Source organism: Vigna angularis, chromosome 2 (assembly GCF_016808095.1).
Source record: "Vigna angularis cultivar LongXiaoDou No.4 chromosome 2, ASM1680809v1, whole genome shotgun sequence".
Lineage (NCBI taxonomy): Eukaryota > Viridiplantae > Streptophyta > Magnoliopsida > Fabales > Fabaceae > Vigna > Vigna angularis.
Window position 1 is genome coordinate 48,324,336 of NC_068971.1, and position 13,687 is coordinate 48,338,022.

The 13,687-nt window shown below is 31.5% G+C and overlaps 2 protein-coding genes across 5 annotated transcripts; one reads left to right on the forward strand and one right to left on the reverse strand.

Annotated features, from left to right (window-relative positions):
- Positions 1-4,524: 4,524 nt before the first annotated feature.
- Positions 4,525-8,965, forward strand: LOC108329584 (aspartic proteinase). 3 transcript variants are annotated; one of them, XM_017563853.2, is made up of 14 exons: positions 4,525-4,669; positions 5,438-5,807; positions 5,885-5,945; positions 6,089-6,183; positions 6,266-6,378; positions 6,489-6,657; positions 6,791-6,830; positions 7,103-7,167; positions 7,244-7,357; positions 7,453-7,517; positions 7,899-8,052; positions 8,152-8,271; positions 8,412-8,500; positions 8,633-8,965. In XM_017563853.2, the coding sequence occupies exons 1-14, from the start codon at positions 4,545-4,547 to the stop codon at positions 8,715-8,717; spliced, it is 1,665 nt and encodes a 554-aa protein (XP_017419342.1). In that variant the 5' UTR covers positions 4,525-4,544; the 3' UTR covers positions 8,718-8,965. The 3 variants fall into 3 exon arrangements, with proteins under 3 accessions (XP_017419342.1, XP_052729644.1, XP_017419343.1); XM_052873684.1 differs by having other exon boundaries at positions 4,530-4,678; XM_017563854.2 differs by lacking the exon at positions 4,525-4,669 and adding an exon at positions 4,752-4,907.
- Positions 8,966-9,860: 895 nt separating this feature from the next.
- Positions 9,861-13,400, reverse strand: LOC108329732 (uncharacterized). Of its 2 annotated transcripts, none has more exons than XM_017564083.2 (8): positions 13,239-13,400; positions 12,852-12,930; positions 12,165-12,360; positions 11,298-11,452; positions 10,905-11,048; positions 10,700-10,803; positions 10,399-10,552; positions 9,861-10,182 (listed from the first exon to the last, which is right to left on the reverse strand). In XM_017564083.2, the coding sequence occupies exons 2-8, from the start codon at positions 12,921-12,923 to the stop codon at positions 10,090-10,092; spliced, it is 918 nt and encodes a 305-aa protein (XP_017419572.1). In that variant the 5' UTR covers positions 12,924-12,930; positions 13,239-13,400; the 3' UTR covers positions 9,861-10,089. The 2 variants fall into 2 exon arrangements, with proteins under 2 accessions (XP_017419572.1, XP_017419573.1); XM_017564084.2 differs by having other exon boundaries at positions 13,212-13,396.
- Between the last annotated feature and the right edge of the window lie 287 nt (positions 13,401-13,687).

Consider the following 13,687-nt stretch of genomic DNA (forward strand, 5'->3'; position numbering starts at 1 on the left):
CCTTATTTAATAGTAAATTTTGTATATGATTTCTCATTCCCCACACTTACTAATGGAGTGTTTAGTCAACCCAGATTCTTAGTCTATATTTTAATCACTATAACCAGGATTTGTTCACAATTTAGACTTTTTAATTTTCTCCTATTCCTTGATTGATATCCTAAAAGGTAATTTCATTCGCAACGTTTTTAGGTTTTTCATTTTGTCATTAACTTTTACACTTGAATGCATATTTTCAAATTGGCACATTTTCATAATTACATTTACTAATTACAATTTAAACATTTATATTAATCTTGGAATAATTAATAATTTTAATTAATCAGTAAATCAATTATATAGAACATATTAAAATATCGTTTAATTTAATTAAAATTATTAAATTAATATTCAACTGATTCATAATTTCACTTTTAAAACGAAAAAAAAAACAAATTGTAATCACAAAGTGTAAAAACAATTTTAGAAAAGAGGAAGAAACTCGAATACTTAAATAATCAGTACAAAAAATAATTCAGTCTATTTCATTTTCAATTTGTGAATTGATTCTCAATAATCATATAACCATGGGCAAATAAAAGAAAGAAAAGAAAAACAAACTTAAAAAATTAAGAGAAAAGAGAGAATAAAATAAATAGGCAATTATAAAATTGCAAAACTAAAATAGTTTTTGTATATATATTTATAAAACCATTTAGACTATATATAAGTTTTAAATTTGAGGCGGTTCCTCGTGCATCTCCATATGTCAGGTAACAAGACAATTTTATCCTTATATTTTTCCTCCACTATCTTATTTCTCCATGCTCATCGTAGGTGTCAAACTGTCTTATTGACGGGCTGATTATTTTTTTTTTCATCGAAAATATAATTTTACATAAAAATGAGATATTGTTCGAGTTTTAAATCTTTGCTGAGTTGTGTTAAATCTTTATAAAAATTTAACTAAACTATATCAAATATTGATCAAATTGTATTATATCTTAGCTAAACTCTATCAAATATTATCTAAATTGTATGAAATTGGTCAAACTATATCATATATTGGCTAAAATATATTAAACTTTGTATTAAACATTTACTAAGTTGTCAAACTTTGTTAATATAAAGTATCATGGTGCGGGTTTAAATATTTTTAATGAAATTGAGCTATCAAACTGGTTCGACTTGATTCGATAACTAATCTGCTAGGCGGTCGAATGTGATAGATTATGTTGATTTAAATATTTAGATTAAAAATGTTGTCTCAACCTGTCTTTTTCGACTTGATCGATGAACTGGTTTGTCAGATTTGACTGTTTTTGTCATCTCTAATTTAAAATATATATATGATTTTGTATTGTAGATAAATTTTGAAATGATTTTTTGTTTTTATATTATGAATTGTAAACTCTAAAATCAAAAATTATTTGAAAGAGGTTTTTTCTTGTATAATCTAAAAAGAAAAATAAAAAATATATGAAGTACAGGGAGACTCTCTGAAATTTGATGAATCCACAAACTCAATTATAACAAGGCTACACTAAAATAAGAAAAATTGAATTCACATAATTTTTAAAAGCAAAAACAAATTAACTCAACTTTAAAAAGTTATAAAAAAAAATAACATAATACTCTAAATTCAATTAACCATATTTTCAATTTAACGTCCTAAATTATAAAATCTCATATAGTTAAGATTAATTAAAAATAATACCTATAAAAAACTTTATGACCAAAACAATAACTAAATGTCAGATTATTTTAAAATAAAAAATGTAAACAAATACATACATTTCCTAATTTATTACTACTAAAAAAATTTATTACTACTATAAAAAGTTAAAAACTAAAAAAAATATACAAATTTACTATATAACAAAATTGTAAATATACAAAACATACACCGTATATGTCATCAAAAACCATCATTTGATATGTTGCAAATAAATTTATACTGAACCTTTTAGCCCCTACTCCTGGTGGCCGTGATTATAAAAGTATATAAATATAGAAAGTATTGAATTTGTGGCTTTCAAATACGACTTGTTCATTGTTCTGATCTTATTAAATTTATCCTTTATACCATACAATTTTTAATTGACAATAGTGAGTTCTATTCACAATTTTTTTAACATGAAAGTCTACTTTATGCACTAAAAATAACAGTGTTACATTAAGATAGAAATACAATGCTTAATATTTTTAAATTGTAAAAGGACTCTCAAAATAGGAGTAGGAGCGAAAAAGAAAAATGAAAATGAGGGAAAAAGAAAAGAAAAATGACATAATAAAACTTGGCTCCGAGAATGGCATTAAAAAAATGAAAAATACATGAACAAAAATCTTATACAAAATATTTACGATAAACTAATACTATTTAACTTATCTAACAAATAAAAATAAAAATTAATGTAAACCACCAACTAATTTTCCATGTTATCAGCAATTTGGTGACATGATTAGGTGTGTAAAGTTAAAATTTAAAACCGATTAAAATTATTAAGCAAAGAGACAAAAAGTATCCAATAATATATAATAATTACGACACAAACAAGTGCCAAATTCAGATGACAAATAATTTCTCAAATAAATTCAGATGGAAAGACAGAAAACAGAAACAAACATAGCAGTGTGTGGAGTTACGAAAACAGAAGCAATACAAATATAACATTACCTAACATGGTGTCTCACGTTAAGTTCACATCATGGTTTTATTGCAAATTGCGATGACAAACATGTATACAAACAAAACATAGCAAAGCAATGTTCGTGTTGTGTCTCAATTTAATTGTATTACATCGTTGTAATACTTGTAAGTGATTAATGGGAAAACAAAAACAAACCATGTTCAAAGTAAGTGCATAGAATCAAGTGCATCAGTACCAAGACTTGTTTGGGTTTTATGGATTGGGTTTTTGAACAAAAAGCCCATTAAGATGCCCAATAAATAATACAGTCAATATTAGTAGGTATAATTTATTTTGGCTTAGTTTGAGTATTCCATGACGATTACAAGGAACACAAGCGAACCACTCAATGTTCTGCTTTTGGATTCAAAATAAAAGACTTATTTTTGGATCATGGAAGGACAAAATCACTTTCTGACGAAATAGAAGGCAAACCAACAAAAAAGAAAATCATGCCATAATGTGAAACTTCTACGAAATTTCCTTACAAAAATATGTCACGATGATAACTATTTTTTTAATTTATTTTTAACTACTTTATTACATTTGCTGTTCTTGACATATAGTTTCTTTTTCTAAAAAGATTTTTTATATGTTAGCAAATAGTTATATTTTGACATAGAGTTATACTTTTTATTTTTAAAAGATATTTTAAATGTGATATAAAATACTTTTGAAAAGTAAAAGATGAATAGAGCTAAGAAATTTTATGTGATTATCTAATATATTTTTCATCAAAATGAGAAGTGATAGGAGATGCTATAATAGGGCACATTATTCGAATATTAAAAACATGCATGCGTATTTTAATATAGCACTGACATTTTTTTATCAATATTTTTCTTTTTGCGTACCTTGATTGTCAATTTTCTAAACCCTCACACCAACTTCTCCAACTGGATTGATATTTTTTAATCACATTAGTTGACCTAAATTATTTTGGCTCAAATTTATAATACAAAAATATACGGAAAACTTAGGTTGCGTAATGCATGAAAATATAAACTAAATTAGGAACAATGTTTCTTTGAGAAAATTAAATTTATATCCTTGGTTAGCTTAAACATTTAAGGAATATCTCAACATATCTTATTGATTCTTTGTGGAATGAAACACGACACCTACTCATGGAAAATCATAAATGTTATTGATTGTATGATTGTTATATCTATGTTTTTCTCCAATGAAAGGATAATTATGTTATAGTTATTTTTCTAACAGTGAATCAATAATAATTAAAAGTTCTATCACGATCACACAAACTTCACTCGCAATATGAAATTACCAGTCATGCATTTCCCCCGTCATATGCCATAAATAAATAAATAAAATGAAGTTTTATCACCGCAGAAAAAAAGAAGAAGAAACAAAGGCTAATAACTTTTAACTTTGATGTGATGTGGTATAGTGATATTAAATCTCACCAAAGGGGCTGGGCTGTTGTGTGACCATGAAAACAAAAGCAAAATAATTTATATTGAAAATGTAAATTTGTTAATTTACTAAATAGTTTAAGATATTTAATATTTTCACATCATGTGCAATAAAAAAGTTTCCCATTAAATTACAGAAAGTGTACAATAATTTGTTTCAAAAAATATTTAAAAGGAAGTCAGTGATAAAGTTTAATATAAAAATTTAGTCTATCGAAAAAGTAGTAACTTTTTTTCACTTTTGGAAAAGAATTATGTTTGATTAAAAATAATCAAAACATTTTTTTTTCAGAAATAGACATGTGCCAATCTAAACATAAAAAAAAGAAGCATAAATACGACCTGCATTTTTTGGTCTGAAACAGATATTTCTAAAGCATATGATTTTTTATTATTTGATAATGTTAATTAGGTTGCAGATATAGCAAGTTACTGCTAACTTATGAATGGACATCCATTACATTATTATTTATTCCTTACGACCTTCCACCTTGTGTGTGTGTTTAGAGTTCTTTCATCTGTGGGGGCGCTCATAGCAGCAACATTATCTTCTGCAGTAGCCTTAAGGTACGAAAGGTTTACTTTTTTTCTTTTTTTATTTCAAATATTTTTGTCATCTTAGTGTGTTCAACCCATTTGCTCCTTTACCTCTTCATCTTGTTTTTGTTTTGGTTTTCAATCTTTAATCTTTGAACGTGATGATGAGTTTAATCCAGTTGACTTCTGTCCTCTACTAACTATCCACCCCAAATTACCTATTTATTCTCCTTTAGTTTAGATTTTGTGGAATCTGTTCGAATAATTGGTATGTGGGTGTTGGAGATCTGAGTAAAATTGTCTGTAACATTAGTAGAGAGAACTGATTCTGTTTATTATGATTTTTTTCTGTGTGCTTTATGTTTTATGTATTAAATGGGTGGAGAATTATAACTTCCATGGAGGACGCAGAGATAAATCAACTGTAAATAAAGTTAATATCATTTCCTTTCTGCCACGTTGACCAAACATGGAAATAGCTCAATGTTCTTTTTTTTTCAAAAAAAAATGACTTGTTTTAGATGACCATATATTCTACATTGTATGAGAAGCTAAAATTTTTCTTGTGATTATGATGGTAGGAGTAATTACAACTCGAACAGTTACATATCTGTAGAAAAGAGGATTATGTTTTTCTGTTTATTTATCTGATATTGTCTCTGTGGAGAGTATACTACAAGGATTCAGTGTCTCAACTGATTTATTTCATTTATTGTTCCATTCTTACTTGCGTTTTGTGTAAAATTAGGATAGGACTGTATTCAGTTTAACTTACATTCTGATTACCTTTTACGGCAGATTTACCTTGAGCATGGGGCAAAAGCATTTAGTGGTGGCCTTCTGTTTATGGGCTTTAACATGTTCCTCTCTTCCATCTTTCTCCTACGGAATTCTGAAAATTGGTTTGAGGAAGAGACCTCTAGATCTTAATAGTATTCATGCTGCTAGAAAGGCAAGAGAAGGTTTAAGATATGGAAGGCCAATTATGGGTGAACATGATCAGTTTATCGGTAAGGCAAAGGGTGAAGATAGTGTTCCTTTGAAAAATTATTTGGATGCTCAGTATTTTGGTGAGATTGGAATTGGCACACCCCCTCAGACCTTCACTGTTGTGTTTGATACTGGTAGTTCCAACCTTTGGGTTCCATCATCAAAATGCTACTTTTCTGTGAGTTCAACTTAACTTGTATGTTTTTAGAAACATGTACATATAAGGTTATCGTATTGACTAGAATTCTCTCGCAGCTTGCTTGTTATACCCATAATTGGTATAAGCCAAAGAAATCCAGAACATATGTCAAAAATGGTAATTCCTTTTTTTTCATTATTCATGTTGATTAAAGTGGTACTGTGCTAGATGTATGCAATAAATTAAATGATATTCTATACCTTATTGTATGTCATGTAATGTTAGTTTAATCGTCAGTTTGTAACTATCTTGTTGATCAGGAACATCATGTAAAATAAACTATGGATCTGGGTCAATATCTGGTTACTTCAGTCAAGATAGTGTTAAAGTTGGCAACGCTGTTGTCAAGCAGCTGGTGAGTACTTTTTTTGTGAGCTTCCACTCAATATATATTTGTAGATAGCTATGCTTACAAATGTTACTACTGTGAACTGTAGGATTTCATTGAAGCTACCCGAGAAGGAAGTCTTTCCTTTCTGTCAGCAAAGTTCGATGGAATACTGGGACTTGGATTTCAGGAGATCTCAGTTGCAAATTCTGTTCCATTATGGTGTGTTTCAATGTTTCTTTTGTTGTTTCATCTGTACCTAATTTCATTATTAGGGCTGTTTCCCTTTTTCGTGCCTTTAACTAACTGACCAGTCCATCATAAAATCACAGGTACAAAATGGTGGACCAAAATCTTATCAGTGAGAAGGTGTTTTCCTTTTGGTTGAATGGGGATCCAAATGCGAAAAAAGGCGGTGAAATAGTTTTCGGTGGTGTTAACCCAAAGCACTTTAAAGGAGACCACACTTATGTTCCAGTTACTGAAAAAGGTTACTGGCAGGTTAGCAAAAACACAATTTATTTTATTAGGAATTCCTTTTAAATACACACACACAGACACATATGTATGTATATTGTATGTATGTATGTATTCACACCAGAAAATTCTTGAGCATGAAAGTTATCTTTTGCAGATTGAAATTGGAGATTTTTTCATTGGAGGTGCTTCTACAGGTGATTTTATTGTTCCTCAACAATAAAAACTTCTATTTTGGGATTTACTAATGGAGTCATTGAGTGGTTAAAATGCTTTGGAATATGGTATAAGGAATGAATCTAGACTGGATTTTTTACTTCCTAATACTTGAATTTGTTTTCAAGAAATGCAGAGTCAACAAACTATATCTTTACATCAATGTTTGTGAAATGAGATTTTTTTCTCGTATTTGTTGCATGTGCTTTGATTAATGTGTTTCTAATTCTGAAACATATCAATGTTTTTTTAGGTGTTTGTGAGGGTGGCTGTGCTGCTATTGTGGATTCAGGAACATCTTTGCTGGCTGGTCCAACTGTATGTGCTTCTATATTTCTGGAGATTTTCTGCTTATTTATTCTTATTTATAACTTCTGTTGACCGTTAATTTCAGCCTGTTGTAGCTGAAATCAACCATGCTATTGGAGCTGAAGGAGTTCTCAGTGTAGAATGTAAGGAAGTCGTTTCTCAATATGGAGAGATGATATGGGATCTCTTGGTATCAGGGGTAGGTATCGAATTGACATGGTTTTTGGCTTGTGATGTTTTTCCCATTTGCATTTTCACTCTTTGGACCTAAATGAGTTTGATCTTGTTCTGTAGGTGAAACCTGATGACATATGTTCCCAAGTTGGTTTATGTTCCGCCAAAAGGATTCAATCTAAGAGGTCAGAAATGTCTATGGCTCTTTTATATAGATGTCTCTACTTTCTGCTTCCCTTGCACTGTTTTTTCATCATATTTGTTTAATTGCTAGTTAGTTTGGTAATCATTTGAAGAGATTGGATGAATGTTTGATACTTCTTTCTGATTATTAAGGTTAAAAAGTCAGATGTATCAATTCCATGCATTAGCAAATAAGAAAAGACGAGTTGTTTAAAACAACTGTCAGGGAACCTTAATTATATTGCAATTACCAGCTTAATAGTCTATGATTCTATTCTTTTGTCATTGGGAGAGTTTAGGATTTGACCTCACTCATGCTAAAAGCCTTCTATATTTTGGCAGAAACAGATTCCTAAATTAGTTTGAATTCTATTGTTGTGCAGCCCTGGGATTGAAATGGTAACTGAAAAGGAACAGAGTGAGTTGACAGCAAGAGATACTCCCTTATGTTCATCTTGTCAGATGCTTGTTCTTTGGATCCAGAATCAACTAAAACAAAAACAAACAAAGGACAGAGTATTCAACTATGTGAATCAAGTATGCCCTTCACATTATCCCATCCACAAGCTCAAGCAGTGATATATATATGGTTTAGAGTACTGACATGTGGTTAATGTTTGTTTTGATGATTGGAAGCTGTGTGAGAGCTTGCCAAGTCCCTCTGGAGAGTCAGTGATAAGCTGTAACAGTCTTTCCAAGATGCCAAACATTACATTCACAATTGGAGATAAACCTTTTGTCCTTACACCAGAGCAGGTTAGGGTTTGAACATTCCATAAATTAAATTACATTGTGGCTTTGGTGGATATGATTATACTGTTATCTATAGATAGATAGATTAAGGGTAGCAATTTAGTTATTCTCTGTGATTCTAAGAATGTTTTTTGTGGATTCAGTATATTTTGAGAACTGGAGAAGGCATTACAGAAGTATGCCTTAGTGGGTTTATGGCTTTTGATGTTCCTCCTCCACGGGGTCCATTGTGGTATGTTAACTTGTTAAATTATTTATCCATTTAAGATCACATGTGCACAGTAGAATGTACAGAAGAACCATGAATGAAGTGTATTATCCATGTAAGGTTTGTTCCTGAATGGTAGTGTATATGTGTACGCAGGATTCTTGGGGATGTTTTCATGAGGGCATATCACACCATCTTTGACTATGGAAATCTCCGAGTTGGGTTTGCTGAAGCTGTGTGATCAGTAATTATGGTTCTGAAAGATATGTTTGCAATCATTTCAGTAGCTTTTCGTGTAATGTAAATAAGTTGTTGTAACATCGCTAGCTGTTGATGGAATCACGGACGCATTTTATCGTTTTAAGACTTAGGAATAAATTTACAGTTGGAAGTATTGGGTCGAATTATGTGCTCTCTGTTCCTTTCAAATTAGGAATACTTGTAATGTGCCATACTCATGCCAAACTTAATCACGCTTTCCTACAACCAGTGCCTGTGCAATGTCTCCAAATTTACTTTACTATCACTATAAATTTTCTCGTTTGCTTTTTTATGTTGTGTTTAGACACAGTTTTAAGGTGATTTATTTATTTGCTTTATACGTTTTAAAATGTTTGATCAGATTAGAAGTTTAAAAAAAAAATTATACTTTTTTGTTCTTTCACCTTAGGTTCGGTTTTATTTATGTATATGCTTCTTTTCACTCGTTTTTCTTTTGGTCCTAAATCTTTCTCTCTTCATTCCTTTCCTTCTCTTTTCTACCCGTGTTTTTATATTTTTATTAATATAAAAAGTGTCTATATATTTTTTGAATTATTAATCATTTGATGTTGAATTTAGCTTTTAAATATGTATCTAACTTTTCAGGATTTAGATCTTATCTTCATTACCACTGACAGGATATTTTGTCTAAAATTTTGTTTAGTATTTAATGTATAAGATGATTACATAAAAAATTGGGTTCTAAACATCGCCTATTTTAATTTCAACTTTTACTCCCACAAATTTATATATTCATAATAAAAAAGTGGAACAATTAAACTCCCGAGAGAAATTGAATAACGCCTCCGCGCGTGATAGTAAATGCACATGCCTTGTAGCAAAGCACGTCGAACAAATATAAGCTCCCACAACCTAAACTTTTTTCTAGTCATCTTCGTTTCGTCGATAGTTCTGAGAATTACATCACTGCATCTAACCAAAAGCTTTGTAATCACAAATTCACAGCCTTCAGCTTCAAGCTATAAAAGGTTGTTTTACTGTTTTATGCCATCAGTAGTAACGACAACATAATTAATTTTCATCTGCAACATATTCAAAACTACACACCCAAGTTGTTGGCCGTGGCCTAAAATCTCATGATTCAAGTATCACTGGAACTATGGAAACTAACATAACTATTGTACCCAAGTAAAAAATATAAAATCCTTACAAACATAATATTGTCACACAGATAAACAAGATTTTTGGTCTACCAAATTATCGTGAAATTACAAATGTTTTCTTCCTCTTCAACTGAGGATGGTGGCAAATGTTTAATAAAACATCTAATGCAAACCAAACCAGATAAAGACCACAACATACTGATATGCCACTGGATGAGTAATGTTCCTTTATTCTTCATCGCTATCATTACTAAATATAGAGGAGATCGGGGGGGCACTTTGCTTCTTCGCAACATTTTGTTTCTTGGCACCAAAAGTTATCTGTCAGACATTTTGGAAAAGAAAAAGATATTATTAGCATGCAAAAGAAACACTAAATGGATTGTCAGGGTTGAAAGTGTGCAAGACTTGAATTTGAACATAACATTATCAAGAACTTGACAATGAGATGTATAAAAACTGTAAGCACTCCAAATTTCCAAGTACTAAGGACAATTTTGTTTTTTTTTTCATACCCTAGACACCAGCTGGACATACCTTGGAACCACTGCCTTTAGACGAAAACCCAAATTTCAAAGTATTTCTCTGCTCCTGATCTGTAAGAGCAGTAGCAGTTCTAGATTCGGAGGACACTGTTCCTGATCCAGAATCTTGTTGCAATTGAAGGCGTTGCTGCTTTTGAGCATCAGCACTGATATACATTAAGGAAACCAAAAACCAAGATGACACAACAGAAAGTCGATAAAAAATAAAATATTAACCCCCTGGCCACCCACCCATAATAAAAACAAGGGAAGAAAGGGAATAAAAATAAATGGACTTAGGAGCAAATGGATACATTTGAGCAAACTTTGCCATTTCTTTCTCTTGACGCTGTTGTTCTCGCTTTTGCCTATCATCTCGACTACCACCACCATGCATTTCCTTCATTTGTTTGAATCGCTGTAGTTAACAAGGATTTAGCATTACGAGAGAAAAAATGAGCCAATTTGGAAATCAAATTAACAAAAGCAGAGCAAGTTACTGTTAGTTAAACTGCTTACCTTTCTGTGATTGTGATCATAAGAGCTCAAGTGTGCTTCAAATTCCATAGCTAATTTGTATTGCTTGTTGCAGAGATCACAATAAAACACCTTTCGGATTTCTTTCACTTCAGTTTGAATTTTTTGCTCACGTTCAGCTAACACCTGAATTTTCATAATGTGCACGAAGCAGGCAGAAGAAGCCACCAGGTAATAAAAACTGCAGGAAATTCTCAAGACCTTCCAAACTTGATGGTTCCTTATGACATACCAATCCGGTCAAAAGACATGCATATATGCTATATGCAGCCTTCTGCTATGAGGGGTGCAGGTTTGAGAAAATATAAACATCAACTCGATACTACTATGTGGGTTTTGCACTAAGACCAACTACTAAGGAATGATAAATCATACCTCCCGCTTCTTCACATGTTCTTCTGTCTCCTCCAATTCAACATCAAGTTTTTTTCTCTGGATATTTTCTTCTGCAGTAAAGAAATCATCTTCTTCTTGCTTACCAACTCCAAGTCTTGGATCTCTAATCCCAGATTTAATTGGCTCGGTGATTCCTGCACACATGCCACGTCAATTTGAAAAATAAGATAAAGCCTTTAAAATAAAGGACACACTAAAATCACATCACTTTCAGCTTAAGCATCCCCTCAATCCGGAACATTACATTATAAAATCAATACTTAAAAAAAATGACTCATCCCCAAAATCCTTGTTTGAATCAGAAGCAAGTGCATTCAATAAATTAAGCAATTTAGCCTGAACCAGAGAAAAATACAACTTCTCACCCAGAAGGAAAAATAAAAAGCTTGTGCAAATAGCACTTTGCATAGCATTAACAAGGGTGCTGAAGGTCTTATTAGCAAAGATGTAACTGTATACAAACAGAAAATCAATTTAAATGCTGGAATAAAATAAAAAAAATTACAGCAATCCTTTCTATGCTTAGAACAAATTAACACTAGGTGTTCATTTATTGAATGACCGAATTAAGCAGCAGTAAAGACCAAAAATCAGAGTTTTGCTTTCATTCCAACCACTCCAGAGGAATAGAGAAGGGAAAAAATAAACATAAAAGGCATGTCCTAACAACACTATGAAGGAGGTACACTCAGAGGGGTAAGGGGAGACATTCAAGATGAACCAAGGAGAAGGGAAAAATTTTGCAGCACAGCAGAAGCTAAGACAATGGGTAAATGCATTGTACAAATATTCATAAACAGAGTAACAAATTGTTAAAATCAAAGAAAGTAATAATATAGTATAAACCTTGTTCATCCTTCCCAAGACCCTTTCCTTTCCATCCCATCTTTTGGAGAAGCTTAAAGCCAATATTAGATGATGTTAAGTGTGTGTCCAGAGATGCTTGCTCTACGTTGTCCAGATCAACATTTTCTGTTGGCCTGTGGTTGATTGGCAAGCGGAAGTCTTCTGACAAATCCTCAACAAGAGAGTCCTGATATGCCTGAAAAATATTCATCTCAATACACTGGAAATCACAGTAATAGTTGCACATCTAACATGTCTCAAAGACACAATATCATATTCATCGAGTATAAACACAATACACAATGTTTTAAATCCCAGATAACACCCAGCCACAAAAAATGCTATAGCAGGAAAGAAGATAGCAAGATAGCTGCTATTTTTAAAAATTTTATATACTTTGGTATGCTATATATAAATTCTAAAAAATGATAAAAAAATATTAAAAAGGAATTGATTCATAATTAGCAAAAAAAAAAGAATATTAGTGTCTTGAACAAAACACACAAGTAAATGGCAACAAAAGTTTCGCAGATAGGAATCAGCAATCCGTATCTTCTAAATTCTGGTCTTCATAATTATTTTCACTACAACTACAGAGATAGGTTTAACTTTTCAAAATTTAAATCTCAAAAACCTTAATGTAAGCACGCACACGACTCAATTGAGGAGATGGGGGACATCAATTACCTGTTCCCTTTTAGATTGCCTCCTGTCACGGCCACCTGTATCCAGCCTACCATTAGTCCATCGATAGTCCATTTTGGATCTACACAAGAAACAATAATCACAGATAAAATGTAAAGACAGCCACAGGGAGAGTGGGTGCACTGTTTACTAAATCAAAGGTGGAAAAATGAGCTGAAAGGAGAAAACACAACATGAACCCACTTAGGAAAAAAATATACTACCTTGTTGAAATTTAACTAAAACAAAACAAGGAAAACTGTTAGGAATTAACATTGTAATCAGATCCAGAAAACCCTGGCTTAAACAATCTGAGAACAAAACCACGATTGGGAAATATTATTGTATAAGAAAGTACAAAACCTTGATGATAGGAAGAAGAGAGTATACCCTGGGGAAAAAAACGTTGCTTGGTTGTCGTCCTGGTTAGATTTCAACGCAGGGTCATGGGCTTGATATATTCAGATTTGATGAGATGAGGGAAAGAAACAGGATCAAGTTGAAAGCAAAAATATAGATATTTTAATATTAAAAGGAAAAAAAATGGAAAAAAATAAGAGAGAAAAAGAACACGAATGGTGGATATTTAAGGATTGGACATTGGGCTGGTTTCATTCAATTTTGGGCTAAACCTGAAAAGTGTCTTGAGATCCGTTTTCTGTGTTTGGGGCTTGGGCCGATAAAGAAGAAGAAAATGAGAAGAGTGTTACTCCCTTCACCACCACACACACTGTTCGATACACCTCTCTAATTTTTTTTAATTTTAAAAATACTTTTATTTACTTTTACTTTTTACTTTTTTAAGTTTTTCTTTAAACCTTACTTTTTTTACTCTCTTA